The following is a 26,002-nucleotide window of genomic DNA, read 5'->3' on the forward strand; positions in this document are numbered from 1 at the left end:
CAGTAGAGGCAGCACCGGCCGGGGATGCTGCTGATGAACTTGACTTCCCCCCCCCCACCTCACCTCCACCACCACCACCATCAGCTGTAATTAACCACCACGGCTCAGGAGTCCTCTCCCACAGCTGCTCCAACATCCTCCGCGTGAAAATGGCCCGCACTCCGCCTCCATCGCTGACATCCGCCCGCCCTAGCTGTCGCCTTTTCGCCTGTGATGAAACGAGCGCGCCTGCTTCACATTTCAACACTTGCAGGCCCTTTTACACCGGCTCCGGACCAGGTTATCACTTCTAACGCGTCCAGAAGGAGATTTTGAGCTGCTGTTTTTCCTCTAATTTCGCAAATACACCTTCTGCCCGCATCGATTTCCCCCACAACGGATATTCCTGGAGCCGGGAGATGGGCCGCGTCCGCCGCTGCACCTCGCGTTGCCCTGCCGGGATCTGAGTTTCACGCTTTCCCGACCTGACTTGCGATAATGGCTCTGTGACATCTCGCCCGGCTCCGGTTGTCCTGTTTCTTTGGGACATTTTTCCTGCCCCTCCAGCCACCCTGCAGAGCACTGTTTGCCCCGCGGGGGAATGAGCAGCCTCCATCCCTCCAGCAGAAACCTGCCAGCTGCTCCATCCACCCACGGTGTGGCCCTGTGACTTCAGAGGGGTGTGGAGGTCCTGACAACCATAAAACGTGGAGGGTGGGGACGTTTGCCTTTCCAGCTCAGGTTTAAACCATGGCCAATGAACCTGTCATCCTTAACGTGTATGATATGGTAAGGGTCCATCTCAACCACACTGCGCTTACTTTTTACTCGGCTTTATTCATTGTTTTCTGCTTCTCGGCCGCGGTGCTTGTAATCAGACACCAGCAGAGGAAGTGAATGCACCACTAGGAGCAGCAGGCCCGCTTCACACCTGTTTCACATGTGCACTTCACAGCTGTTTTAAAGTTGCAAAGAGTCCACTCCAACAGGCTATTGCATGAAAAAGAGGCAGTGTTGTGCCTGCAGCAAAACTCTGTTTATATAAATCCACACTTGTGCATAAATCATTTTGCAGTGTTCACATATGCTGCTACTTTAATTCTACTCCTGTGGACTTCTAAAAATGGACAAGTGTTAAATTGAAATATTTTTTCACAGTCACACCTGTCTTCAAAGATTTAAGAAGAGCCTGAGCGGTAAGCTGCTCAGTGTATGTGGCCTTCGCTGCAGACGTGCAGTGTGTTTTGAACACAAATTCTGGGCTTTCTGTCAATTCAGCCGTTATTTAGCAGTATGGCTGTATTGCAAACGTTACAGCATCCAAGAGCGGAACATCAAAAGACGAGACAGAAGAGAAGTGAATCCAGTTACATTTTCCAAACTGAAAGCTATGAAGGAAGCGTTTCCCCTCAACCCTCTGACCTCGGTCACTGTGCCGCCAGCTCACGTGATGCACACACATACAAAACACACGTTTACACACTCACATAAACCCACACACATCAGTAAAGGACAAGGGTCTGTATTCATTCATGTTCCCTCCGCCTGGTCCTCACTGTACTGCTGAACAGCCTCCTGTGTGAATATTATGCAACATGTTGCTGTAAATCCACAGAATTACTCCATTTACAGCCAAACATTTGTGACACTGTGGAGTGAGTAACATCTTTATGATACTGTATAATGCAGCTGTGGGCAGATATAAAGATGTTACAATGTATTTGCCAATTATAACTTCTGTGCATCTGTAGTAACAACTTTAGCTATAACAGAACTAAAATCATATTTAATGATCTGTTTCACACATGCTCTTACTGTGTGGTATAAAACATATACAGCCCACTCACAAGTGAGCCTAGAACTGTCTATAACAGTGTTCAAAGCTCATGAAGACATGTTGCAGAAGCACTTTATGTGCACGCCACTTGAATCCTGTGCGGGACTGGCGGACCCCGCCACTGACAATGAGACTCTATAGAGAGTTAAATAATGAGTGTAAATACATTTAATGGTTGTAGCTAAAAATAGAGACCTTAAGTGTTATTTAAGGATTTTAACTTTAATAAATATAACAAATAAATGCATAAAATTTAATATTCATATATAATGCCAATATGCATTTTATTTATCTGTTAAGACGGCAGCTACACTTGCTTCATTAGAAGAGTTACAGTGATGGATGAACACTGAAAGTGTGCTTATAATGTGCTTAAAACTACACTATAGTGTGTTATAAATAATTTATTAATCATGTGTATTACTGCTCATAAATGCTAAAAAGGTGGTGAGTGGGAGTTAAGATAGTGTTACCGTGAAATAATGACAGTAATTGTAGAAAGTCTGCAGCTGAAAATCTGATGAAACTCTTGTACACTGCAGTTGATGAGCTTCATTATTTTTATTCACTTACGTGTTATGACACTGAACTCTGCAAATGCTTCTTTTGCTCACTAGAAGTCAAGTGTTTCAACAAGTGTCCTCATCCTGTAGCTCTCCGAACACGAATCAGCTTACTCCATATTTGGAGTATTTGTACAAATGTAGAACAAACAAACCTGTGATTAAAGGACATCAGTGCATGATCACACTCAAAGACAACACAAAGCCGGGTGCAGTTTTGGACTCTCAGCTCTCTCTTGGTGTCGTCTCGCAGGCGAGGACCTCATCGCGGCCAGAAGTGACAGCTGCTCGAACAGCTGACTTAATTCCAGCGTGGCTCTGCTGTGCTGGGACTTAACAGGTCACCCAGGGGGTGTTGAAGAGGGAGAAAGTGATCATGAGGGCGCTGACAGTCAGCCTTAAATACTTCGCTGAGAATTAAAACACAAAAGCACGAGTAGGCAACGAGAACCGCCCGAGAGTGAATCATGCGAGGGATGGGGGGGTGACGATGAATCGTTTGGCTTTAATGTGAAATCAGTGTGACTGGTGGATGTGTGTAGCGGTGCATGCTGGATCTGCACAGGCAGTGTGTTGAAAAGGAGGCTGCATGGATCGTCGCAGCAGCGTTGGCTTCCAGCATGATTTCACAGAGCGCTGAGGCACAGTATAGTGACTGAAAAAGCTCCTGCCAGGACTCACTTGTTTATGCACTCAGGAGAAAGTCGCGTCATTTGATAGCTTTCGCTCAGGTGCAAGATTTGTCCTTGTAGACTGAAGCTGAGAAGTGGTTAAAAGAGTCCACCGGAGCTCCTGATGTGAAACGACAAAAGCGAGAGAGCCAAAAGGAGCAGAAGAAGAAACGTGAGATGATTCTGTTGACACAGAGTGAAATGGTGGATATGCTTTTATTGTATCACTCTGAGCCTGGAAACCTGTTCTATTATTAATAGGGTGCATCTGGGGCAGTGTGGATAGCTCTTAGCATGTTTCCTCTGCTGTAAGGGTGTGGGGGTGTCAGTGGGTGTGGGAGGAGGGGAGCTGTGGCCCGGGTATAAATTATCTCATGACTGTCTGCAGTGAGGGGCTCATACATCACCAGGACCTCTTTGTATGTGTGAATTTCCCTTTAACAAGCTAAAGATTTGAGATAAATCAGAGACTCATTCTGTGATTGATTGATCTGCCCTTGAGATGGATCAGTCCTCTGTGGTCTTGTTGTCTGCCCAGTGCATGCTGGGATGCCACCACTGTTACAATCCCTTAATAGGAATACGTCGATAAAGGCAACAAATGATGCTAAAAGTTTTTGTTTATTTAAAAGTCTTGTTCTTCAGATGAAGGCAGGGATAACAGTGAGTTACAGATTAATAGCACCGTCAACCTGCTCCACCAAGTGACTTCCAGCCACTCCACACAATCAGAATGCATTTAAATGAAAGTGCGAATCAGAATAATGTAAAAGATGCACCTTTAAAACACAAAACCGCTGCCACAGACGAAGTTCTTTAAGGAATAGTTAGTCGCCTTCTTGCCGAGAGTTAAATGAGAAGATTGATGTCACTTATATGCTAAATATGGAGCTGGAGCTTGGAGTTTGTTATGGTTAGGTTACCATAAAACTGACAAATGAACATGTTGTATCTTGTTTTTTTTAATCCAGCCAGGCTGGCCAGGCTGGCTGCTTCCCCTTTTTCCACTCTTCATGCTAAGCTAAGCTAACTGGCTGTAGCTTTATGTTTACCACAAAGACACGAGAGTGGTGTTGATCATCTCATCTAACTCTTAGTAAGAAAGCGAATAAGGATATTTCCCAAAATGTCCAATTCTTAAGCAACAGTGCGGTGAAATCACTAGGATCCCCAAATTCCAAACACTAATACTCTGAAGTGCATTAATCATGACTAAATGTTACTGGAACTTCTTTTTGCTCAGACTCATGTCGCTATCAGCATCTCTCTTGTGAGGATCAAGTATTTTTCTGAGACTGAGTATATTGTACATGATGTACTATTTAAAGCTACAGTGTTTTCTGTATAGCTGCTGTAAGTAACTCTTGGTATTGATCCTCATTCTTCCTCTCCCTCTGCCTCTCCCTGCAGTACTGGATCAATGAATACACTTCCAATCTGGGCATTGGAGTCTTCCACTCAGGCATTGAGATTTATGGCAGAGGTAAGGCCTTTCCTTCCCTTCCTTTATGTCTGTGGAATCCCATTAGCAGAATCACAGCCGGCCTTGCTCGGACCTGTGCAGCGCCGTCTGACCATGAGGTTTGCGTGAGGCTGCTCTCACAGACACAGATGAAGTTAAAGCTGGAATATGGAATTGTGTTTCCTAATAATAACATGACCCCATTTCTCTGGGTTGAGTCACCACTGACTCACTGTGTAGTGTGTGTGTGTGTGTGTGTGTGTGTGTGGTTTGAAAAAGAGGCAGAATCCAGCACGAAACTAGATCACTTGGAATTCCATTATTTCTGTGCAGCCAGAAATATTGGCTCTGTGCACTGTGAAATATGATTACAGTAAAAATGCAGTCTTTACCAGGGCAGGAAATCACTGTCTGCACATTAGTTTGTGCATGCAGCATTTTTTTTCTTTTTTTTTTTTTTGGCATAATGACCCCATGAATGTAATGATATTGACGTGACTGTCAGGTAAAATCCTCCAACTCCAAATGTTCTGATGGCTAAAACAGATGTGATGAAATAAATCGAACTGCATTTACTGAATCTTTCTGCCATCATTTGGACCCAATCTGTGCAATTTGCGCCGCAGTTTTTCAGGTTTTGGAAAAAGAATCTTTAATCCAGTGGAGATTTGAAGGGATTCCACCATGAACCAAAGAGTTTGCAGGAATTTCATATAAAGTACTTTGCTTGTACCCTGTTTTCTGTTATTTTTTTTAACTTTTACTCCACTACAGTACATGTATTTGACAGCTATAGTTACTTTTAATCTTATAAAGTTTTTACATACAAAGCGTATAATCACATTATAAAATATGATGCACTGCTATAGATTAAACAACCTGACAGTATATGAAGTAGCTAGAATTAGCTCCAATTGATCAGCTACAACATTAAAGTGCTGCTTATGTTTGTGCATGAGTGATAATCATATTCCAAAAGTAAAATGTATTATAATCTGACATTCTGCTGCATAACGAGTACTTTTATTTATAATTTAAGTCCATTTTCTTGATAATGCTTCTGCACTTAATAAGATTTTGAATGTAGGATTTTTCCATATTTAACTAAGAATAGCAATGCTGCAATATAAAAATACACCATTGCAAATAAAATCCCGTCACATACTGTAAGTAAATGTATGTATTATTGGCATAACGCATGAAATAATTATAATATCGATAAATAAATGATTACAGATTATCATTGCTAACACAGTAATGTATAAGTAGCATTTTACTGTGCTAGCTGGTCATTTTAAATGTCATATATAGAATGCATTGCATTTTATAAGATCATCATATATTAATTTTGAAAGTAACTAGTAACTAAAGCTATCGGACACTGTAAATGCAGTACACTAAAAGGTACAACATTTCCCTCTGAATTAGTAAGTTCAAAGTTTCATAAAGTGTAAATACTTAACTAAAATAGAAGTACCTCAGATTAAATGTACTTCCCACCTGTGATTTTCATACGATGACAGTGAAATCTTCATACATCCACATATAAGGCACAAATAACTGCTTTGATGAAACTACTTTGTATACTTGTGTATCCACACCAGTATATTTGTTGCTTTGCACTCTGCGTCTGTAACAATGTGTAAATTCAAATTTAATTCAGAAGCTACAATGCTAACACTTTAATTGTCTGGTCCATATGCTCCAGTGTTTTCCATGACACTGCTGTAAATACAGGGCAGAGAGGACTGTAATTAGCCAGGCCTAATGATTTAAGCACAGTGTGTCAGTGATTAATCGCTTGCATGTGTGTAATTACAGCTGATGCTTTCACTCTAGGACTGAACCTGTGTTTTACATCTTTGTCCGCACAGAGTTTGCATACGGGGGTCATCCGTACCCTTTCAGTGGCATCTTTGAAATCAACCCCGGCAACGCTGCTGAACTGGGAGAGACTTTCAAATTCAAGTGAGTGCGCTCCATTTGAGCAGACGATACACTGTGATGTCGTTACGTTAACGGTGAAGATAAGTGTGCTGATACATCTCTCCATGCTTTCAAACAGGGAGGCCATTGTTTTGGGCACCACAGACTTTACAGAGGAGGACATAGATAAAATCATGGAGGAGCTCGGTAAAGAGTTCAAAGGCAACGCCTACCATCTAATGCACAAAAACTGCAACCACTTCTCCTCCTCGCTGTCTGAGGTCAGTCTGATACAGTGTTTACTGACAAATGTTTTTTTTTTTGTTTGTTCCTACTTGTGTGTGTTGCTCAGGAACCATAAGATACAGAACGGTGCTGAGAAACAACTATAAATAAGTCAGAAAAAAGATCAGATTACGTGAAAGTTTGTTCACAGAAGTACACTAAGTATTATAGTACAAGGGAGTACTACTCATTTCTTTGAAAACAGTTATATAATGTCTTCTATAGCTGTGAGGAGAACTTTTTAAAGTCTGGAAAAATAACTCTGTTGATGTCATCAGGGTTATATCAGCTTCGGCTTCAACACGACAACACTTTTAGTTGTGCTAGCTGGTTGGTTCGAGGGACGCTAAGGTCATCCGCTCTTAAAATATCACAGATGTTCGTGTTCTCAGGGTGAATGGTATTGATTTTACTGATTCCTTAACTTTTCATCCATTATCAGGTTCAAATTTCAATTTCAATAATTCAAAAACATCCCATCGTTCCCAGCAGCCTCAGCTGTACCTTTAAATGTTGCTGTGCTAACATGCTAATCTTAGATGGTTAACAAGGTTAACTTTATGTTGTTCTTGTGAGCATGCTAGCATGATGACATTAGCATCAACACAGCCTTATAAGCAGCTAGCATTAGCATTACGAAAGGAAAGACTTTAAAGTTGCATGATGGGAAATGTAGGATTCAGTGTTGTTGGTGCTTGACCCATAAGTCATAAAACCATCACATCTCCTGGTTTATATTTAGAGAAATAAAATAAAGACAGTTTGTTTCACCTCACATATTCCCACTTTTCTCAGTTGCTGTGCGGACGGGAAATCCCTCGCTGGGTCAACAGACTGGCGTACTTCAGCTCCTGCATCCCCTTCCTGCAGAGCTGCCTACCCAAGGAGTGGCTAACCCCGGCCGCCCTGCAGAGCCACATCAGCCTCGGCCTCCACAAGGAGGAGCAGAACGAGTCGAGCGACGAGGACCCTTCGTCCCCGTCCGAAGCGGCCGCCACCGGCTCCTCCCACAGCTGTCGCCACACGAGGGTGTGAACCGCCCCGCGTACACTGACCTCGGGACCCTCCTGCCACCTCTGCTCGTGGCTCAAGTGGCATAAGAAGGCTTGAACAACCACCTGACCTCATACTGTTTGTCCTCTGAGTAAAGAGGCGGGAAAAGAAATGAGCTTCAGACCTACAGAGACGCTGCCCGTCCTCTCTGCAGACGACAGGGTGACAGAGGCGAACTTTGACCTGAGGCCTGAGCGCTGAAGCCTGGCTCAGACTCAACAACCACCACATGTAGATCTGAAGTTTGTAGTATGTTACGGTTAATCTTTTCCATGAACTTTTAAACCTTTGTCAGCCTTGTTCCCTGCCCTGCCTTCAGAGCTGCTTTTGTAGAATAACTAGATAGACACCTGAGGCTTCTTATAGTGACATTGCCAGGAAACCGCTAATCTGCTCAATTTCAACAAGTTCTCGTTCAATAACCTCAATGTGGCCTTCAGTTGATATCGTTGACTCTGCTTTCTCTGTGTGGAACGTAAGGAGTTAATGTTGGCCATTTTAGAGGGTTAAAGAGGATTTTATTGTTCCCTCGAGTTCAGTCTGCACTCGTAAAAATGTTGCATGTTGAAAGAATTTGACAAAGCATCCCAGAAAGCTGAGGCGCCACACTTCTGACCATGTCATCAACTGTTTCTTCTCCTTGTCCTTTTGTAAAAGAAGCGACGTAACCTGGGACTTGTTTTAAACACTAAACTGGCTGTTACCTGCCAGCGTAACCAGTTCATAGACGGTTGTAAACAATCAAGGGCGCGCCCTGTTCAGTTTAAACAGTCGCTGTTCATGCAGCCTCGGGCAGCCCAGTCGCTATCTGTGAACATCTCAGAGACACAAACACAAAGAGAGTCAAGCTGCTACAATGACAATTATTGACTTTGTGACCCAGTACATTTTTTGTCTACGCTTTTATATCCAAATGGTCTTTATATTAAAACGGTGCGATAACTTCCCGGCTAGGAAATGTACAGTAACACCCAGAGAATGATCCTGGGTGATTCTGGTCTTATCACCTTTTTTTTTCACCATTAAACTAATCAAGACTGAGCTGCTGTGAGACAGAAAACCAGAAAGTCAGTCTTCTTTAAATTACAGTTTGAGTTAACGCAATAGTATCCTCATTTAAGGGAATACTCTTATTCGCTCCCTTGCCGGACTTAGATGAGGAGATTGACACCACTTTCACATGTGTCTGGTAAATAAGAAGCTACAGCCGGCAGCTCGTTATCTTAGCGTAGCATAAAAACTGGAAACGGGGGAACAGTTAGCCTGTCTCTGTCCAAAGGTGACAAAGTCCACCTACCAGCCTCTTTAAAGCTTTAACACATTAAGTTTTAAAAAGATGTTTAGTATGTACAAAAACCAAAGTGTAAAAATAACAATTTGACGGTTTACATTGATGGGCCGGACTGTTTCTTGGCTTGAAACAGTTGACTGGAACCAGTGAAGACTCCAGTAAGTTACTGGTCCCAATGTCCGTTTTTCCTTTTTTCTTTATATCTGATCGTACTTTTTGTATGATTAAACACATGAGATATTGCATGTTAATTAATAATCTTTAGAGGTGATGATAGACGGTTTCCAATCTTTATGCTAAGCTAAGATAATCATCTGCTGTCTAAAGCTTCATATTTTTCCCACAGACACAAGAGTGGTATCAATCAAATAAGTGTATTTGTCAAAATGTCAAATTATTCATTTAAGACCATAGTTTTATTGTTGTTGTTGTTTTTATTTCAGATATGAACTGAGCTTTGACATGTTTAAAGTCACAAAGCATTTCAATGGAAGTAAACAAGCCTTTTAAGAAGTTCAGTTTGGTTCAATGCATCAAAGGAAAATATGATGTCATTAAGTTATTTCACTCCATTAACGACTATTTCCCCCTCCGATGCTGATGATGGTGGCAATGATGATGAAAAAACATCGTCTCCTTGCAGCTTTACTCATTTTAAAATAATGTCGCTTGCTTTTTTTAAACGCAAAAGCTCAGTGAACCAGGCCACATGTCATTTTAAACTTTCCCCATCCCTCCTGTTGTAGTGTGTTTATGGACAGCTACACTTTCTCAGGAAGGAAGTCACATGACTTGTTATAGTGGCAGCCATCTCATTCCTGCTGAACACCTTCATGAATGGGGTTGAAAGTGCAAGTTAATCATTTGACTTCTTCTTCATGTTCTTAAATAAGCTATATTCTTTTTTTTATGTGGGCTTACATTTCACCAAGTGTATTGTGATGGGATTTTTGGTATATTTTGAGTTGACAGGAGCTGTACCGTGATCAGTATTCCATGCTCAAAAGTCTTTTTTCACTCTCCACAGAGCAGACCAGACAGGTGTTTTGTTTCTATCGTACTGTGTCAACCTTAACCTTGTATTTCCTTTTCCTAACCTAAGACAAGTTCAAGAATGATGATATAGTACTAGAATAAAGAGACAGAATAACAAAGAAATGTTTTGCTCCTTCTGTTGTAGCCTAAAATATGGGAAGAGGTTGGCAATTAAACAACATGTATTGTGAGATGGCATAAATGTATTGACCGATGGCATAAACGTATTGACCGATAATCTGCCATGGTTTTATAACGTTAATAACATTGGATTGTCATTGTGTATTATTTCTAGCTGCAATATGATGAAGCACTTTAATTTGTCAGGTATTTAACTTCGCTTTCAGTGGATAAGCCAGAAAAACAGACATTTCATTTTAAACATTAATTATTTCTAGATCCCTGGCTAGTATATCAGCCAGTATCAGCTAGTCAGTCTCTCAGTTTCAGTGTATATGTTGGCCAATAACCAACAGGAAGTTGCAGTAGAGAAACTCTTTTAACTATTCTGTCTCATTTTGCACATATCTTACTTTCAAGTCTTTAAAAACCGTATTTATTGGAGTCTTGTCACTATCTGATTTTTATTTTTAAACTCAAACCAAAACTGGTGTCTCAGTGGTCCAGTTTGAGTCCAGCTTATATGTCTAAGTATAAATATACAGTAGGTGATGAGGAATTTAGTACATTTCCAAATACTAACGTTTTTAATAAAAAGGAGAAATATAGAAATGTATATCATGCTGAAATAAAAGAGAAAATGGCATTAGATTGGCAGAGCATCACTATGAATACATACAACAATATATTATTATTAGTATGAACATATGATATTACAAACTAGTAAAAGAGAAATGATTATATGAAACTGCGAGAAGTTGATTAATAAGTATTTAACACGGAGCTCTGGGTTTCCAGCGCCCCTTCATGTAACGTTAGTATCATGCTTTCGATGTAAATTCTGAAGTGGGTTGCCAAATCCGTGGTGTATCCCTGCTGAGGAGAGAGGCTCAGTTGTTTTTTCATTAGAAAAAAATATTCGAGTTTATTTTATCTTGAAGAACTGCGATTTATTTCACTATAAGTTTGCGAGCTGTGCAGTACTCATTTGAATGACAAAGGGGCAAAATCGCCGACTTTAACCAAGTTAAGTATTAACTGCGGCAGTTAATGAGCAAACCCCAAACTGGCAACATTAAGGCGGCAGCATTTCCTGTTGCCCGCTCTTTGGACTCATTCGCCATTTTGATATAGTCGAGTAAGGCCGAGACGACGTAGTGAACGTTGAAGTTGCAGCTAACCAGAGACGTAAACAACAAAAACGCAGACGTTTTGGACAAAGAAAAAATAGGTGAGAATGGGTTTTAGTTGGTGTTACATAATTGTATTAACTCTACGGCTTTAAAAATCGTAAACCGCCATGCTGGTGTGTTCTGAACAGTGAAATATGTCTTTGTAGCTAACGGTAGGTAGCTAACTTTAGCTCGCCTGAGCTAAGTGAGGTCGACCTCGAGGCGAGCTACAGCCATTATGGACGCACCAAGCAAGAAATTTAATTGTTTTTAAGCCGCGTAAATGCAAAGCTGAATGTCAGACAGCTAAATTAGGATGGTATTTGTAGCATGTACAGATTTCACAACTGACGTCGATGCATAGAATTAAGATGTAATTGAGAATTTTTAACAAAAGCATTGTCCGTGTTGTCACAGCGTGTCCTCATCGTAAAGGACTACGTTAGCTAGCAGGCTAAAGATGGGCCCAAATGGTTGACTGATTAAATTATTTCAACCGAGATAACCCGAGCGAGAGAGGTGTAGAGTTAACTTAATGGTCGTTTTTGAGGCTTAAGCTTATGGTGCTGTTTAATGGCTTCGTGTTGTATCGCCACGTGCTTTTAATACGTTGTTCACCCCATATATCAGTAGCTATTTGTACCTGGTAAGGTGGGCACTCAGTTTATGAACGTTGGAGTTAATCACGAAATGAGTAGTTGTGATGTTTTTTTTTTAAATACAAAGTGAAATTAAACGACACACTCAAATAGGGTTCTCTAAAGAACACAATTTATATATCATTTATATCTAGATCATTGAAGATGCAGTGTTAGATTTTTCATTCTTCAGCTATGTTATGTGGTATCACGGCACAATCTCCGAGGTCAGGGCCACAGAATCTGCCATTGTAACTGATTTTCTTATTTGTGACAGATCTGTTACTAATTAAGTTTGTAATACCGCTCAACGTACTGTGAATGGCAAAAATTAACTACTTGCTGCTGGAAGTGAACCTTCATACATCACATATTAACCCTTTTTAAGTCCACTTTTGGTGTAATGTTTATGAACTCACGTATTTTCCCATTTCAGCAGATAACTATGAGTGGTTGTCGTGTCTTCATTGGCCGCTTGAGCCCACACGCCAGAGAGAGAGATGTGGAGAAGTTTTTCAAGGGATATGGACGCATTCGGGAAATCAACTTGAAGAATGGATTTGGATTTGTGGTGAGTGCCACGGACCCCTTTGTGTGAATCATGAATTTCGATCCTACTGGTTCGGACACTTCTCACATGCAGCTCCTGATTAACTAAAAGTATCCCACTTTTAGTAGCAGCCCTACCTGTTTTTTGTCTTGAGAAAAATAACCCTTTGTTTCCTCTCTTTTCAGGAGTTTGACGACCACAGAGATGCAGATGATGCCGTGTATGAGTTGAATGGCAAAGAATTGTGCAGTGAAAGGTAATGATCTAATCTTAGATCGTTCTTTTGTTTTCAGCCCATTTCTCTTGCATGTTCACACTGACTGAATGGTGGGTGTGTAACTAAAAGTAAATGTAACCTTTGACTCCTGTCACAGTAGGGTTACCCAATGCTGATCACCATCCTCCAGTACATATTTTAACTTATAATTTATACTAGCTTTCCCGTAACTCTTTAACTTCTTTATCCAGGGAACTTGCCAGCCATGTGTACTCTCACCACGATTCACAAGTGTCTTCATTTTTGTGAGAATAGAACTAAGCCACAATGAGTATGAGTATACTGCTACCTTCTTGTAGCACTATATTCTTTACTGGTGTTTTGCATCTATTTGTACCAGTATATGCCACACACACATTCATTGACCGTGACAGACATGACTCATGATTTTCTCAAAACAAGAGGTAAACATTCTGTTGAAAGTTTATCTTTTGACATTAAGTCAGAGACTGAATCTGTGTTTCTACTGGCCTTGTTGGAGATATTTCATTCAGATATTATAAATAACTACATGACTGATTGTCTATCATGGTTGTTGTTGTTGGTATTGTTCATCTGACTGTATTATCCTGAGAATTTCTTGCCTTTTCTTTCAGGGTCACTATTGAGCATGCCCGCTCCAGAAAAGGTAGAGGTGGCGGCCCTGGAATGGGTCGTTTCGGTGGTGGAGGCGGTGGTGGTGGCGGCGGCGGATATCGCCCGTCTCGTAGCAGTGGATCCAGGTACATTTGCATAACAATACTTCCTGAAACCTCAACTAACTAGTTAGTTAAAGCTTCTACTCATGTTTTGTTTCAGTCAAAGGGGAAAAGAGGTCAAAACTTAAAGTACAGTAAAACATGTTTCTTCCCCCCGTTATTGTTTCCCAGTGTTGGAATAGTTCTGTCTCTACTTTACATAAACACAGTGAGGTGAAATCTTGTGTTAATGTCAGTCATGAGAAAGTATTCTTTAATTGTTGCTTTATTATATGTCTACATGCATAATTTACAAATAAATTATGAACAACTGGAGACACAGAATATATGTACAAAAAGATGTTTGGCTTTACTATTTTGAGCTGCATTAATGAAGATAAAGTCATCAATGTGAACCTGTTTTTCCACCTCTGAGTCACATTCAAATATTGATACAGCTTTTAGGCTGACAAGGACGGTAAACATAACAGCAGTAAGCATGAAACGAAACTTGCTGTGAGAATGAATTCAGATGTATTTTATAGCCCGAACTTATTACTGAAGGCTCCCCGGTTTGATTTGGATACTTTTACAGCCTACTCAGTGAAAGATTTGTATGACAATGTCGTATTAAAATCTCTATTCTTATTCTTCTTTGCTGACCGGACAGGTATGGCCCTCCTGTGCGGACTGACCATAGACTCATTGTGGAGAACCTGTCTTCACGGATTAGCTGGCAGGTAAGAGAACTTTCTGATGTACCTTACAACACAGGCTTCTTAAAAAAAAAAAAATCATATCACCCTATTATTACATGTTTTTTAAATGAAGCAGCATTCATTTGATCAGGCGGGGTCAATTTGTCTCTTGTCAGATTACATAAAAAATATTTAAGAGTTAATTGGACAAGTACAATACAAAGCCCCCAGTGGGGTTTTTTTTTTTGTTTTTTTAACTTAACTTCGATTTTTTTTTTCTTTTTTCCTTTTTCTTTTTTCTTCAGACAACAGCACATTACAGCTGCTGATGGGCATTCTTACAAAAAAAAAAGATTTAACTGTTAAACAGCTGCTCTGATATGGTTTCCTTTATATCAGAGGTGAATGCACCCTCCACGGAGGTGTCAGAAGTGTGTAGCGCCCTCTCCTGGTTGTTTTTCTGAATAGTGTCCATTTGGTGCCTCTCCTTACACGCAGTTGCCGCCGGTCTAAAGTCTTGGCTGGGCCCCGTAGCGGGTGAAAGTGGTCTAGCGCAGGATACGGTAGCCTTAGGAGGTCCGTAGCCACAGTCTGGAGGTTCTGTGGGCTGGCATCCCCGACTGCTGTAACCCCCCTCAAATCCACGGTCCCTACACTCTCCCGTTTGGGTCTTTTTCTGTTGCTGATGGAGCTGGGGGGGGTGTTGAGTCGGGCACACACCCCTCCCCCTACTTGCTCTCTGGTGGTTCCTTACTTGTGGAGGCCGGATGCTGAGTCAAGGCCGAGGTCGTTTCTCAAGAGCTTAACACTGCATTGGTTCCCATTTGCTATTTGGACAAGTGGCTCTATGCTAATATCTTCCTGGGTATGGAGCGGTAAGTAGCATAAAACTCATGTGATTGGGTTTGTTTAGGGTCGGGTGGTAAAGGGTTTTAGATTTAGAGTCTCAAATGGGAAGGGGTCAGTTTTACCATATACACTTTACAACTTCTGAGCCAAATAATCTTCATAGGTCATATGAATATAAAGGAACTCATTTCTGTCCACTTACCCATAGTAGTATTTTGTATCCAAAAATGCAGCAAGTTTTAACCTCAAATACATAAAAACCCTTACTGTCGTGTACCTGTCAGGCGTTTCATTATCGAGTTGAATTTGTTTTTTGCTGATGAGCTAAAAAAACAAAAGCGAATTCATGGAGCCAATTAATGGGACTTTTAAACTGTTTGAGTAAAGGCAACACTTGTCCACACTAAGCATTTTCAGTGGCTCTTTTGTTTATATGCCCTCCACTGAAATGGGAGGTTATCACACAGTGACAAAAGTCAGCATTAGATGATAACCCAAATTTCAGTGTGTGCTGGTGTCTTACTGCTTGCTCACTTCTCTCCCTCCAGGTCTGAAAAGGCTCTCACTGGCACCTTGTGTTTAGTTCTTTGTCACTAATCTCACATTATGCTTTGAAACAGGACCTGAAAGACCTGATGAGAAAAGCAGGTGAAGTTACCTTTGTGGATGCTCACAGACCCAACAAAAACGAAGGGTGAGTTGTTCTGTTAGTCAGACATATCAAATGGCCTTTGTCTTCAGAGTTTGGTACTAATTGTTGCTTCTGTTTTAATACAGAGTGGTTGAGTTTGCATCTCGCAGTGACTTGAAGAATGCCATCGCTAAGCTTGATGGGACTGAACTGAACGGACGCAAGTTGAAGATTTTTGAGGACCGCAGAAGGTGGGTTGTTTTTACTTTGTTTTCCCTTGTAGACTCATTTTGAGAAATTCTTCCCAAGAATTGAACGAGAACATCAATACCACTTTCATATGTGTGCATTAAGTATAAAGCTATAGCCAGCAGGTGCATAGCTTAGCATAAAGGTGTTTGTAGATGTTGTATTTGTATATTTATTTTTGGACAGACAGCTGTTTCCCACGACTCCAGTCTTTATGCAAAGCTAAGATAAGCACATGCTGGCATTGGCCTCATTTTTAGCCTACCAACACTATCAATCCTTTCATCTAATATTGATGAGTTCAGTTCTGGATGAAGTGCTTGCTCATTTGCTCTTGGTCACTTTTTGTGCACAGAGTGTATTTCCCACCAGTGATTGAACCCTAAACAGGGTTCAAACAACAACAACAAACAGAATCTGGCATAATTTGGTTAATTTGCAAAGATCTGTGAATTCCAGACTCTTATTTTTACATCGAGATCCTTCCCAGTGCAGTTGATAGATTGGCCTGTTATTGATTCCAGCATAATAATGGCATACATAGTGAAACTGCATAATTCTAACAGAATAAATCTTAAAAATGACCTCTTTCTTCCAACAGTCACAGCAAGAGTCGCTCCCGTTCCCGCAGCTACTCCCGCTCAAAGAGTCGTTCCAGGAGCCGCAACCGTTCCAGGAGTCACTCCAGGTCTGCCAGTCGCACCCCAGAGAGGAGGTCATCAGGAGGGGGAAAGTCCGCCGCCAGATCCCCCTCCAGATCCAAGTCTCGCTCCAAGTCCCGCTCCAGGTCTCGCTCACGTTCACCTGCTCCCGCTCAGAACAAACAGTCTCGCTCTCGCTCTCGCTCTCGATCTCCTTCACGTTCCCGCTCAGCCTCAGCAGACAGCAAACACTGAGAGTGGCACACCTGTAGGCCGTAAAATAGACTGATAGGTGTTCACCATAGGTCTGAATGGTGGCATGTAATTTTAAATTTCTTTTTTTTTTCTTTTTTTTTTTTTTTAATTGAAGGGGAGGAAATTGCCTTTAATGGCTTCTTTTGAAATCAAATCTTGAGTCATTAATGTGCCCACATTGGCTTTGATTTCTTTTTGTTTTTTGTTAGTTTGGATGTGCTTCCATGGGAAAAAAAGGTTTTTGTTTTCCTCTTACTTCATGATTTCTAATTCCCACTTTTAAACCCCCTTCATATTTTGTTGAAATGCCGTGTGACAGAAAACATTTTGCTCGGTGATGGTACCTGTCGCACTCCTGCAGCCTGTCCTAGCTGTCTGCCACGTTATGATTCCATCCACTCCCCTGTGCTTTGCCAAAGTGTTCAGAGAACTTCAAGGTTAGGTGGGAATGGTGCTCATTCCCCAAATTGTCGAGTATGTTTTTGTTTGTAATGCGAGCTCCTGGCATTGCCGTGAAACTGTGATTCTGCTTCTGATGAGGCACCTGAACGGTGCCTCTACATGTGTTGCATTCACTGCCCAGATATGTGAAGATAAAAATGCAAACATCTCAGTTGATGGTTTAGTGCAGTTTTCTTGTGTAATGATGTTGGAATCTGGCATTAATTTTGACTGCTTTTTTTTTTCCTTTTTTTTTTTTTAAACACTGCTGTATCAGGACCTTGTCTCGTGTTGGTGATTTATTTTCTTTGCATTTACGTGCTTAAACTCCAGCCTTGGCCTGTGGGGTGTTGTGGGTCTGAACACAAGTGTGTCTTTTTCAGCAAGAAGAAATGTCTCTAAATAAGTTTATTAATTTGATACTAATAAAACACTCACTGCATATTGTCATTTAATTTTTTGGTGATGTCAAGAAAGAATGGTGACTTCATTTTTTAAATATTTTGTGAATGTGGTTTGAGAGACTCTCATACACATTATGTAGTTGAACTGAATAAAGCTTTCACAAACTGCTAAATCTGTCAGCTAAAATTGATTCTGTCCTGCAATGATTACAACACAAATGTTTCCTAAGTACAAACACATTTTTTTCTTAATGTGTTGTATGTAACATCCGGAAAGCATTCACAGCGCTTCACTTTCTCACACATTTTATGTGACGGCCTTATTGCAATATTTTCCCCTCAAAATTCTACACACAACACCTCATAATGACAGTGTGAAAAAGGGGTTTTTGAAATGTCAGTTGTCACTTACAAATAAAACTAAAATCAATACTTTGTTGATGCACCTTGGCAGCAATTAAAACCCCAAATCTTTTTAAATATTATGCCACGAGCATGGCACACCTATCTCTGGGCAGTTTTGCCCATTCCTCTTTGCAGCACCTCTCAAGTTCCAACAGGTTGGATGGGAAGTGTCGGTGCTCAGCCGTTTTCAGATCTCCCCAGAGATGTTCAATCGGATTCAAGTCTGGGCTCTGGCTGGGCCTCTCAAAGATGGATCACAGAGTTGTCCTAAAGCCACTCCTTTGAAATCTTGGTGCACTTATATATAGATATATGTGTGTGTTTAGGGTCGTTGTCCCAGTCTGAGGTCAAGAGCGCTCTGGAGCAGGTTTTCATAGAGGATGTTTGTGTACGTTGCTGCATTCATCTTTCCCTCTACCCTGACTACTCCCCAGTTCCTGCCGCTGTAAAACATCCCCACAGCACGATGCTGCCGCCACCATGCTTCACTGTAGGGATGCTATTGGCCTAGTAATGAACGGTGCCTGGTTTCCTCCAAACATGACACCTTGCATTCACGCCAAAGAGTTCAGTCTTTGTCTCATCAGACCAGAGAATTTTGTTTCTCATGGTCTGAGAGCACTTCAGGTGCATTTTGGCAAAATTATTTAATCAATTTTGGAATAAGGCTGTTACAACCAAATGCGCCGTGAATACTTTCTGGCTGCACTGTAGTTGTTTATATTTCACAAAGCAAAAACTAAGGTGCCTGTGGCTTTGGTTTATAGGAAATGTATCTAATTTAAAGCCTGATGAGTATAAATATTCTGGATATTACAAAACACAGGTTAGATGTCAAAATGACTAAAAGACCAACTGCAACTCCAGCACACTGCACATAACTCAAGCTGATTTAAAAGACATCAACTATCCATCAAAACTGAACTGCACTCATTGACTAGAATACAAAACAAGGAACGTCAGGATGTGAAAAGAGCTGAGTTATTATACGTGATGTGTTGAGATGAAACACAGTTCTAATACCCTGCACTGGTACATGATCCATACACTAAGTGACTGGTGAGAGCTCTCTAATGTTTTGGAAAGTATCAGAAAGTAGAACTGAGCCTGCAGTGGGGAATAAATCAGCACTCTGTATGAACGTGTTAGGACTGTAAAGAAGATCCAAAGTTATTTTAACATTTTTAAGATTCACACTCAGGATGTCCATCTTTTCAATACATGCAATTTAACACAAGTGGCATTTGTGTGACCGTGTTGTTGCTATCATGTTTGGGCAAACCGCCACACTGTTCACAAGCAGGTGACTACCATAAATAGAATGAGAGGAGTGGCCACTGATAAAACAGCATGTATAGATAAGCTATCCATGGATTAATATGATAACAGCTTATCCACTAACACACACTTAAAGTCCACTCCACACAGTGCCTGGAGACCTTTCTTCCTCCTCCATAAAGCGTAAGTCAGACATGTTTGTTTGCACAAGATATTCAATCATATAAAATTGTGTACTGGAGAACAAAAGGCAAAAGGTCATTCAGCACTTCCAGCGTGTTCGGCTTCAACCACGTGGTGGCACTACCTGCTTGTAGTAAGACGTCATTAAACTAGATAGATGTTAGGGAGAACACATGGCTGTGCATTGTGATTATGAGTGATTAATATTCATTATTATTATATTGCGAGATGTAATAAATGTCAATATACTCATTCATATTTAGAAAATTCTGAATGAGGTTTGGTCTGCAGGTGAAAATATGTGAAATATGGTCCCTTAATTGCAATCAGAAGACAGTCACAAAACACTGAGTTGGTGTGTGAGGAATCAACCTTTCACCAGCAGCACTGTGACATGTGGTGGAGCCTGCAGCAGACCTCCCGCGTTTCTGAATACTGTGCAGTGACAAATTTGGGAATCGATCCGACGACACTGCTTGTGTCCATGGATCCGCCCAGACCTGCACCGGCTGCACCTGCCAACAAAGTCGGCGAAATGCAGCCCTGAGAGACCTTCAGTGACGTTTTTCCTGGGGAATTTATGGGGGGTTGTTAGTGCCAGAGGCGAGCAAGCAGAGGAAGACTGAGAGCAGTGCCACAAATGAAGTTTTAATGAAAAGAGTGCCACCATAAGAAATAAATATATATATAATGACAATATCTTGTTATGATAGGGTATTTTTCTGATACATTTGCACTTGTGTCGCCTGTTAATTCATATTTTTCTAATTATTAACACACGGTCGGATCTGTGATAAAAGCACTGAAAAAGCTGTTCTTAAAGATGTTCTTATAACTGAATGTATCTGAATGCTATCTTGGCGGAGATATTTTTCATTATTGTGACCTCGGATATGGTTTCGTCTAAATTTACCCTTCACTCTCACTCTTGTTGTGAAAAGAAGCAAAGACGAAACATTATTTCACAACATATACCTGAGCTTTAAAACTTTTTTGGTTTATGTGGCAATTTCATTCATCATTTAATGTGATTATTTGTTTCACATTGTCTGATTTTTTTATGTAATGTTAACACTTCCTGTCACCAAGCAGCAGCGCTCAAAGTCTAAAGGTAGCAAAAAAAAAAAAACCTACCATAATAATACTAATGAATTAAAGGAGAAAGTTTGATTAGCATGTCACATGAAAATTAGAGACCACTGAAACACATTTACACTTTCTTTAGCTGAGCTTTTTCACCCCCTGCAGAGAGCAGCAGGATGCAGGCTCCTCCTGCCCTCTCGGCGCCTGTGTGGCACTGATCACACCTCATAGCCTCGGAGCAGCGTGGTAGGCACAACAAGCTCCGCGGTCGGTCCGCTCACTCCTGCGCTGCTCCCACTGCAGTTCCTCCGCGGCGCATAAGGACCACAACGACCCGCCCGGCCCAACAAGGACGGAGAAATGAGCTCGTCCTCCGCCGCTCGCGTCGCACTAATGTGAGCGTGTCACGGCTCTCCTTCGCGGACACACGCACACACACACAGAAGACCCGCACTGGTCTGTTTACAAATCCCCAGCTCGGTGTCGGACAGTCCCACCCGCAGCCCGGAGCATGGCGGAGAGAAGTGGCCGGTTGAGTTTCCCCGGGAGCGGGGCTCTCAACAGACCGGTGCCCATGAACCTGTTTGCAACATGGGAGATAGATGGATCCTCCCCAAACTGCATCCCGAGGTAAGGCGCTGCGTGCATGCTATCCGTGTGTCCTTTTAAACTTTAAAGCCAGCGCTGCCAATGCGCCAGACGTGCAGGCTGTCATTTGTCAGATTGCTAACGTTACAGCTGCACAGCGGCTTACCACCAGCTCGCTCTATCATTATGCCAAGTGGATGCCCATGCAGGCCCTGCAGCGGGCACTGCTCATTCAGCCATCTGCACTGTTTTGATGTAGTGGCAAATAAAAAGGTGGGTAAACTACTGAATGGCTTTTGGTTGGTGAGCGCCGTTTGGCAGGCAGCCACCAACTCCAGCCTCGGTGCAGGGTTAAATCAGACTGTAAATGTGTTTATTCTGCAGGTGTATTTTGTGCTGAAAGCCCTGAATGCTCATAATCATCCACTCAGCTGTCAAGGTACCAGCTTTGTGCCAGATCAGTGTGCCAGGCTGCACCACGGAGACCATTTGGCTCCGGTGACCCCCAGAGACTCAAAGGCTGTGTTCATACTAAAAGCCCCTGCTGCCAAATTCTGATTAACTGCTCAGGTTAGGCTGCTATTATTAGACTTGTTTGGATTCTTTTGACAAACAACCCCCAAACTCCAAGTCCGCTCAGTCGCCTTTTCAGGATCTTTAATATCACATGGCCTTCATCAGTGTCACATGTTATGATTTCCATGGTAGGGCTGACATCTGTTGATTGTTTAGTCTTTAAAATGTCATGAAACAAAAGAGCTCAAGGTGACGTCTTCAAATTCCTGTTGTTTTTATCAGACCAACACTCCAAAATCTAAGATGCTAATTTTCACAGTGACATTAAACAGAGACATGCAGCAAATCCTCACAACTGAGAAGCAGAAATGATTAAAAGTTTGGAATATTTCCCCAATAATTGGCTTAAACTGTTATCAAAATAATGCTGATTAACTTTCTGTCAACGAACTAATCTATTATTCAGCTCATTGTTTGCACTTTTAGGAGTTCTTGACTGTGCTGAAGTTTGTCAGTGTGGTTTATAACAGGTGTTAGTCGAAATATAATCAAACTAGACCTTAATTGACCTGCATGTCAAAAAGGAACTATATATTGAACAGTATGTATTGAACAACATATTCTATTGGAGCTGAAACAGCAAAAAAATAGTATATATAGAAAATGAAATATCTTTGTGTTTTGGAGTGTTGGTCAGACAAAATAAGTATCATCATCATCATGATCTTGGGCTTGGGGAACTTGTGATGGACATTTTTCACAATTTTCTCATGTTTAATGGACCAAACGTTGACTCGATTAATTGAGAAAATTGCCAGCAGGTTAATCAATAATGAGAATAATTGCCCTCGCTCACATACTTTGCGATGGTTGCACAGAAGAGCCTGCATCACTGTTAACTGACCATGCAATCAGACCACATGAAACGCTGGCTACGTCGCCACAAATCAGAAATTAATTCCAAAATGTGGGATTTAATGTGTTTGTATTGGTTCACAGTCATTAAAAGAGTGATGCGAAGGGTGTGTTATCCATTTTTAAACCTTTTGGCCTGACAAAGATCGAAACATTGTCTGTTTAAATTAATTTGTGGTTTGGAGTCAGTGTGCAGACGTCGCTCTTTTCCGTCTTCTTCAGCAGAGCAAACGCAGCCAAAGCCTCCCTGGAATTTTTTTTTTTTTTTAAAGTTGCTTTACTGGAGGTGTGATCGAAGCTTTATAGACATCATGTTGAAATCTGATAAATATTTAGCCCTTGATATAACTTTATTTTCAGTGCACATAAATGCACATTTTTTCTGTGATGCAATGAATCCATTTTCAGGAGTTTATGCTTTAAACTCCTCTTGACAGATACCTGCTGTGGTCAGCAGCTGTCAGCCTGTGGAGGAGCTGTAATTAATGTGGGAGCTGGAGGAGCATATATGTGTTTTTATTTTTTCCTCCACACTGATGACTGTCTCTCCTTACCATCTCTCTATCCTCTTAAGTTTAATACCTTCAGTGGGTATTACATTGCATGGCTTTTAGCTGAAATAAGACTAATTCATTCCCAGGAATAGCACAGCTGCGTGGTTATTCAGCAAGTAGATGCAAAAAGGTTCCTTTAACTAAAACATTCGCAGGTTCAATCCCCCGTGACCCCGAACAGTGTCGGCCGTCATTTGAAGCTGCCTGGCTGTCAAGATCGACTTTATTTAATGTGTGGGTTTCCTGCACAGTGCTTTGGTGTGAATGGAGGCTCAGCAGAGTCACTTGTTGTGTGAAGTAAACTGCCAGTCAAGATCGCTGCCGCTCTCTATTGACCGCCGCCTGTCAGAGTTTGGACAGGAGGAACTCCGCTTGTTAACCACGTGTCAAATCAGCCGTCTCATTGGGTGATATCAGCCTCTTAAGGTAGCTAAACAAGCTGACTGCTGTCCATCTTCAGAGGTCAGCCTGACCGCTTCTCTTAAAGGTTCCCCCAAAGTCCTCTATGCAAATGTTCATGAGGCAGGAAGTGCCTTCAAGTTTGTGAGCCCTCCTGGACCAAAACAACAACAAAGACAAAACCTCACTGTGTTTTTGCTGAGTAACACTGAATGTAAACGCAACATTTGTTAGTTTACAAGAAAACTCCACAGGGCACCTTTTAATATTTAATTTTTTCTAAATCAGAATAGTAAGAAAACTGAGAGGGACCTGGAGCAGAGGAGACACATGCAGATTTCAGCAAAACCCTGGAAGACAGTGCACAGTCGGTGTTTTCACACATTTAATTTACTCTAAAATCTGTTTTAGCTTTATGATTCACGAGGTCCTACACGCCAAATGGATGCTCATCAAAGCAGATCGTCCTCAACATGCAGATTCCTTAAGTTTGTTATTAAACATGATAAGAAAAAAAGTCAAATTTATCTTGAGTCGTGTTTAAAGATGTCAGAGTGTATTTCAGGCCAGCAGCAGCCTTAATGAATGCTGATTGGTTAATTAGTTGGACTTTTGGTAAATGGCACACTCATATCTGTCTTTTAAATATGGAGCTTCGAAGTCCAGATGAAACAAACGAGACATAAATTTATGAGCCAAACTAGCTGTTCCCTCCTGAGTCTCTTCTTTATGCTAAGCTAAGCTAACCATCTTGGCTCCAGCCTCATATTAAACTGAGGTGTGAGAGTTGCATTGATTTTTTTTAACTCAGAAAATAAAGAAAAATAAGCATATTTCCAACACTTTTAAAGGATAAATAAAGATCCTTTTTGACGTATACCCAACTGAAAACACTAAAAAGACAATATTTTTAATGTTTTACCTCATCAACTTCATTGATTTTTGTAAATATCTCCTTATTCTGAATTTGATGCAGCAACACGTTTCAGTCAAGTTGGGACAGGAGCAACTAAAGACTGAGAAAGATGTGGATCATTACACAGGTAAACAGGTTGATTGGTAACAGGTGATAGCATCATGATTGGGTATGAAAGGAGCATCCTGGAAAGGCTCAGTCGTTTACAAGCGAGGATGGAGTGAGGTTCAGCACTTTGTGAACACATGATTGGATAAAGGATGTTACTATTTGTAATTAGGGTTGTATGCATTTCCAACAATATGTTGAAAGGACATTTGCACATTGATGTTTTTTTGTCATTTACTATACAAGCAAGCATAAGACTGCAAGGACTGTGTTTTCAGGCTGCATTCAAAGACAAACAAGACCTAAATAGCTGGACAGTGGAGTAACTAGTGAGTCTGATACGATGAGATGGGAAGACGTGAGACGATGTATTCCAGGTTGACAGTGTTGGACCTGGTAACCTTGTGGTGATCCATGTTTAGACCTAAACATGGACACGCTCTGATTCTAATAACAAGCCATTCTGATTTGTTGCCAAAATGAGAGTTAACATGTGATCCACGCTGTCTGACCTAACACTCAGGCAAACAACTGTACATCACAGGTAGCATGTTTAATTTGAGCTGGCAGACGGTGTTCTTCCCTTGATTTTATCAATTTATCACGTAATTTCTTCATGCCTCCATAAATCCAGATCGCTGTGGCTCGGAGGTCTCTGAGGCCCAAGGCTATTAGGCTGGGAGGCTTATAGAAGTGCTGCCTCGGCACTGATCTCACGTTTCCAAGAGTTACTTCAGGACACGTGCTGCTCCACGCTGAGATGCTTAATAATCACCTCTCATAGGTAAGGGAGGGGCCTTAATTGCCGATCTTACAAGGTGGTTGAATGATAATTGCCTGTGGTCTGGAAATCCAGATGTCAGACTTGGAGGCAAGAAAAGAAGAGGCTGCTGAAATGCAAATGTGGTCATGTGCACCTTTTATAAGGCAGCGCAGAGAGTTTATGAGGATCTGGTCTGCTGCTGCTCACGCTGTTAAGTCGGGATATGAAGGGTACACTGAGGGTTGTCCTCATGCTGCTCCTCAGCAGCTTGCCTAAGTATCTGTCTGACATCCTGAGTGTGAATATTAAATGTACTTTTATACAGCATGTGAATGAGCACCGAGTGTGCCTTTTCATCGCTAGGAGCATCTCAATGTGTTCCAATAATTGCGCACTTTTTCCTGAAGATGGACGCCACTTCAGCCCTCTGCTCTTAACAGCCGAGGTCAAGAATCTGTGCTCCATCTCGGTATTTTTCAAGTGGGCATCAGTTGCATTTCTGCGCATCAGCCCACAGGCGCGAGGCTAAGTGCCGCGAGAGACGGGGCCAATCTCCGAGACAGAGCCGGGATTGAACGGGCCATCGAGTG

The 26,002-nt window shown here is 41.5% G+C and overlaps 3 protein-coding genes across 8 annotated transcripts in view; all 3 read left to right on the forward strand.

The window, feature by feature from the left end:
* The first annotated feature begins 656 nt into the window (after window positions 1-656).
* On the forward strand, window positions 657-7,902 carry LOC121617993 (deubiquitinase DESI2). Of its 2 annotated transcripts, XM_041953223.1 has the most exons (5): window positions 657-768; window positions 4,461-4,533; window positions 6,387-6,480; window positions 6,578-6,719; window positions 7,519-7,902. In XM_041953223.1, the coding sequence occupies exons 1-5, from the start codon at window positions 730-732 to the stop codon at window positions 7,756-7,758; spliced, it is 588 nt and encodes a 195-aa protein (XP_041809157.1). In that variant the 5' UTR covers window positions 657-729; the 3' UTR covers window positions 7,759-7,902. The 2 variants fall into 2 exon arrangements, with proteins under 2 accessions (XP_041809157.1, XP_041809158.1); XM_041953224.1 differs by lacking the exon at window positions 6,387-6,480 and having other exon boundaries at window positions 4,461-4,538; window positions 6,582-6,719.
* A 3,433-nt stretch (window positions 7,903-11,335) lies between these two features.
* On the forward strand, window positions 11,336-17,877 carry srsf5a (serine and arginine rich splicing factor 5a). 3 transcript variants are annotated; one of them, XM_041953221.1, is made up of 8 exons: window positions 11,336-11,453; window positions 12,472-12,603; window positions 12,768-12,838; window positions 13,456-13,581; window positions 14,198-14,276; window positions 15,704-15,777; window positions 15,861-15,965; window positions 16,565-17,877. In XM_041953221.1, the coding sequence occupies exons 2-8, from the start codon at window positions 12,478-12,480 to the stop codon at window positions 16,857-16,859; spliced, it is 876 nt and encodes a 291-aa protein (XP_041809155.1). In that variant the 5' UTR covers window positions 11,336-11,453; window positions 12,472-12,477; the 3' UTR covers window positions 16,860-17,877. The 3 variants fall into 3 exon arrangements, with proteins under 3 accessions (XP_041809155.1, XP_041809154.1, XP_041809156.1); XM_041953220.1 differs by having other exon boundaries at window positions 11,349-11,453; window positions 12,469-12,603; XM_041953222.1 differs by having other exon boundaries at window positions 11,349-11,453; window positions 12,469-12,603; window positions 14,207-14,276.
* A 3,223-nt stretch (window positions 17,878-21,100) lies between these two features.
* Window positions 21,101-26,002, forward strand: part of pacs2 (phosphofurin acidic cluster sorting protein 2) — a 56,163-nt gene continuing 51,261 nt past the window's right edge. For all 3 annotated transcript variants that reach the window (XM_041953215.1, XM_041953218.1, XM_041953217.1), the window contains exon 1: window positions 21,101-21,283. In XM_041953215.1, coding sequence (XP_041809149.1) covers window positions 21,165-21,283 — 119 coding nt within the window. In that variant the 5' untranslated portion in view covers window positions 21,101-21,164. The remainder of the gene's footprint in view (window positions 21,284-26,002) is intronic.

This window comes from Chelmon rostratus, chromosome 15 (genome assembly GCF_017976325.1).
Source record: "Chelmon rostratus isolate fCheRos1 chromosome 15, fCheRos1.pri, whole genome shotgun sequence".
In the NCBI taxonomy this organism is placed as follows: Eukaryota; Metazoa; Chordata; class Actinopteri; order Chaetodontiformes; family Chaetodontidae; genus Chelmon; species Chelmon rostratus.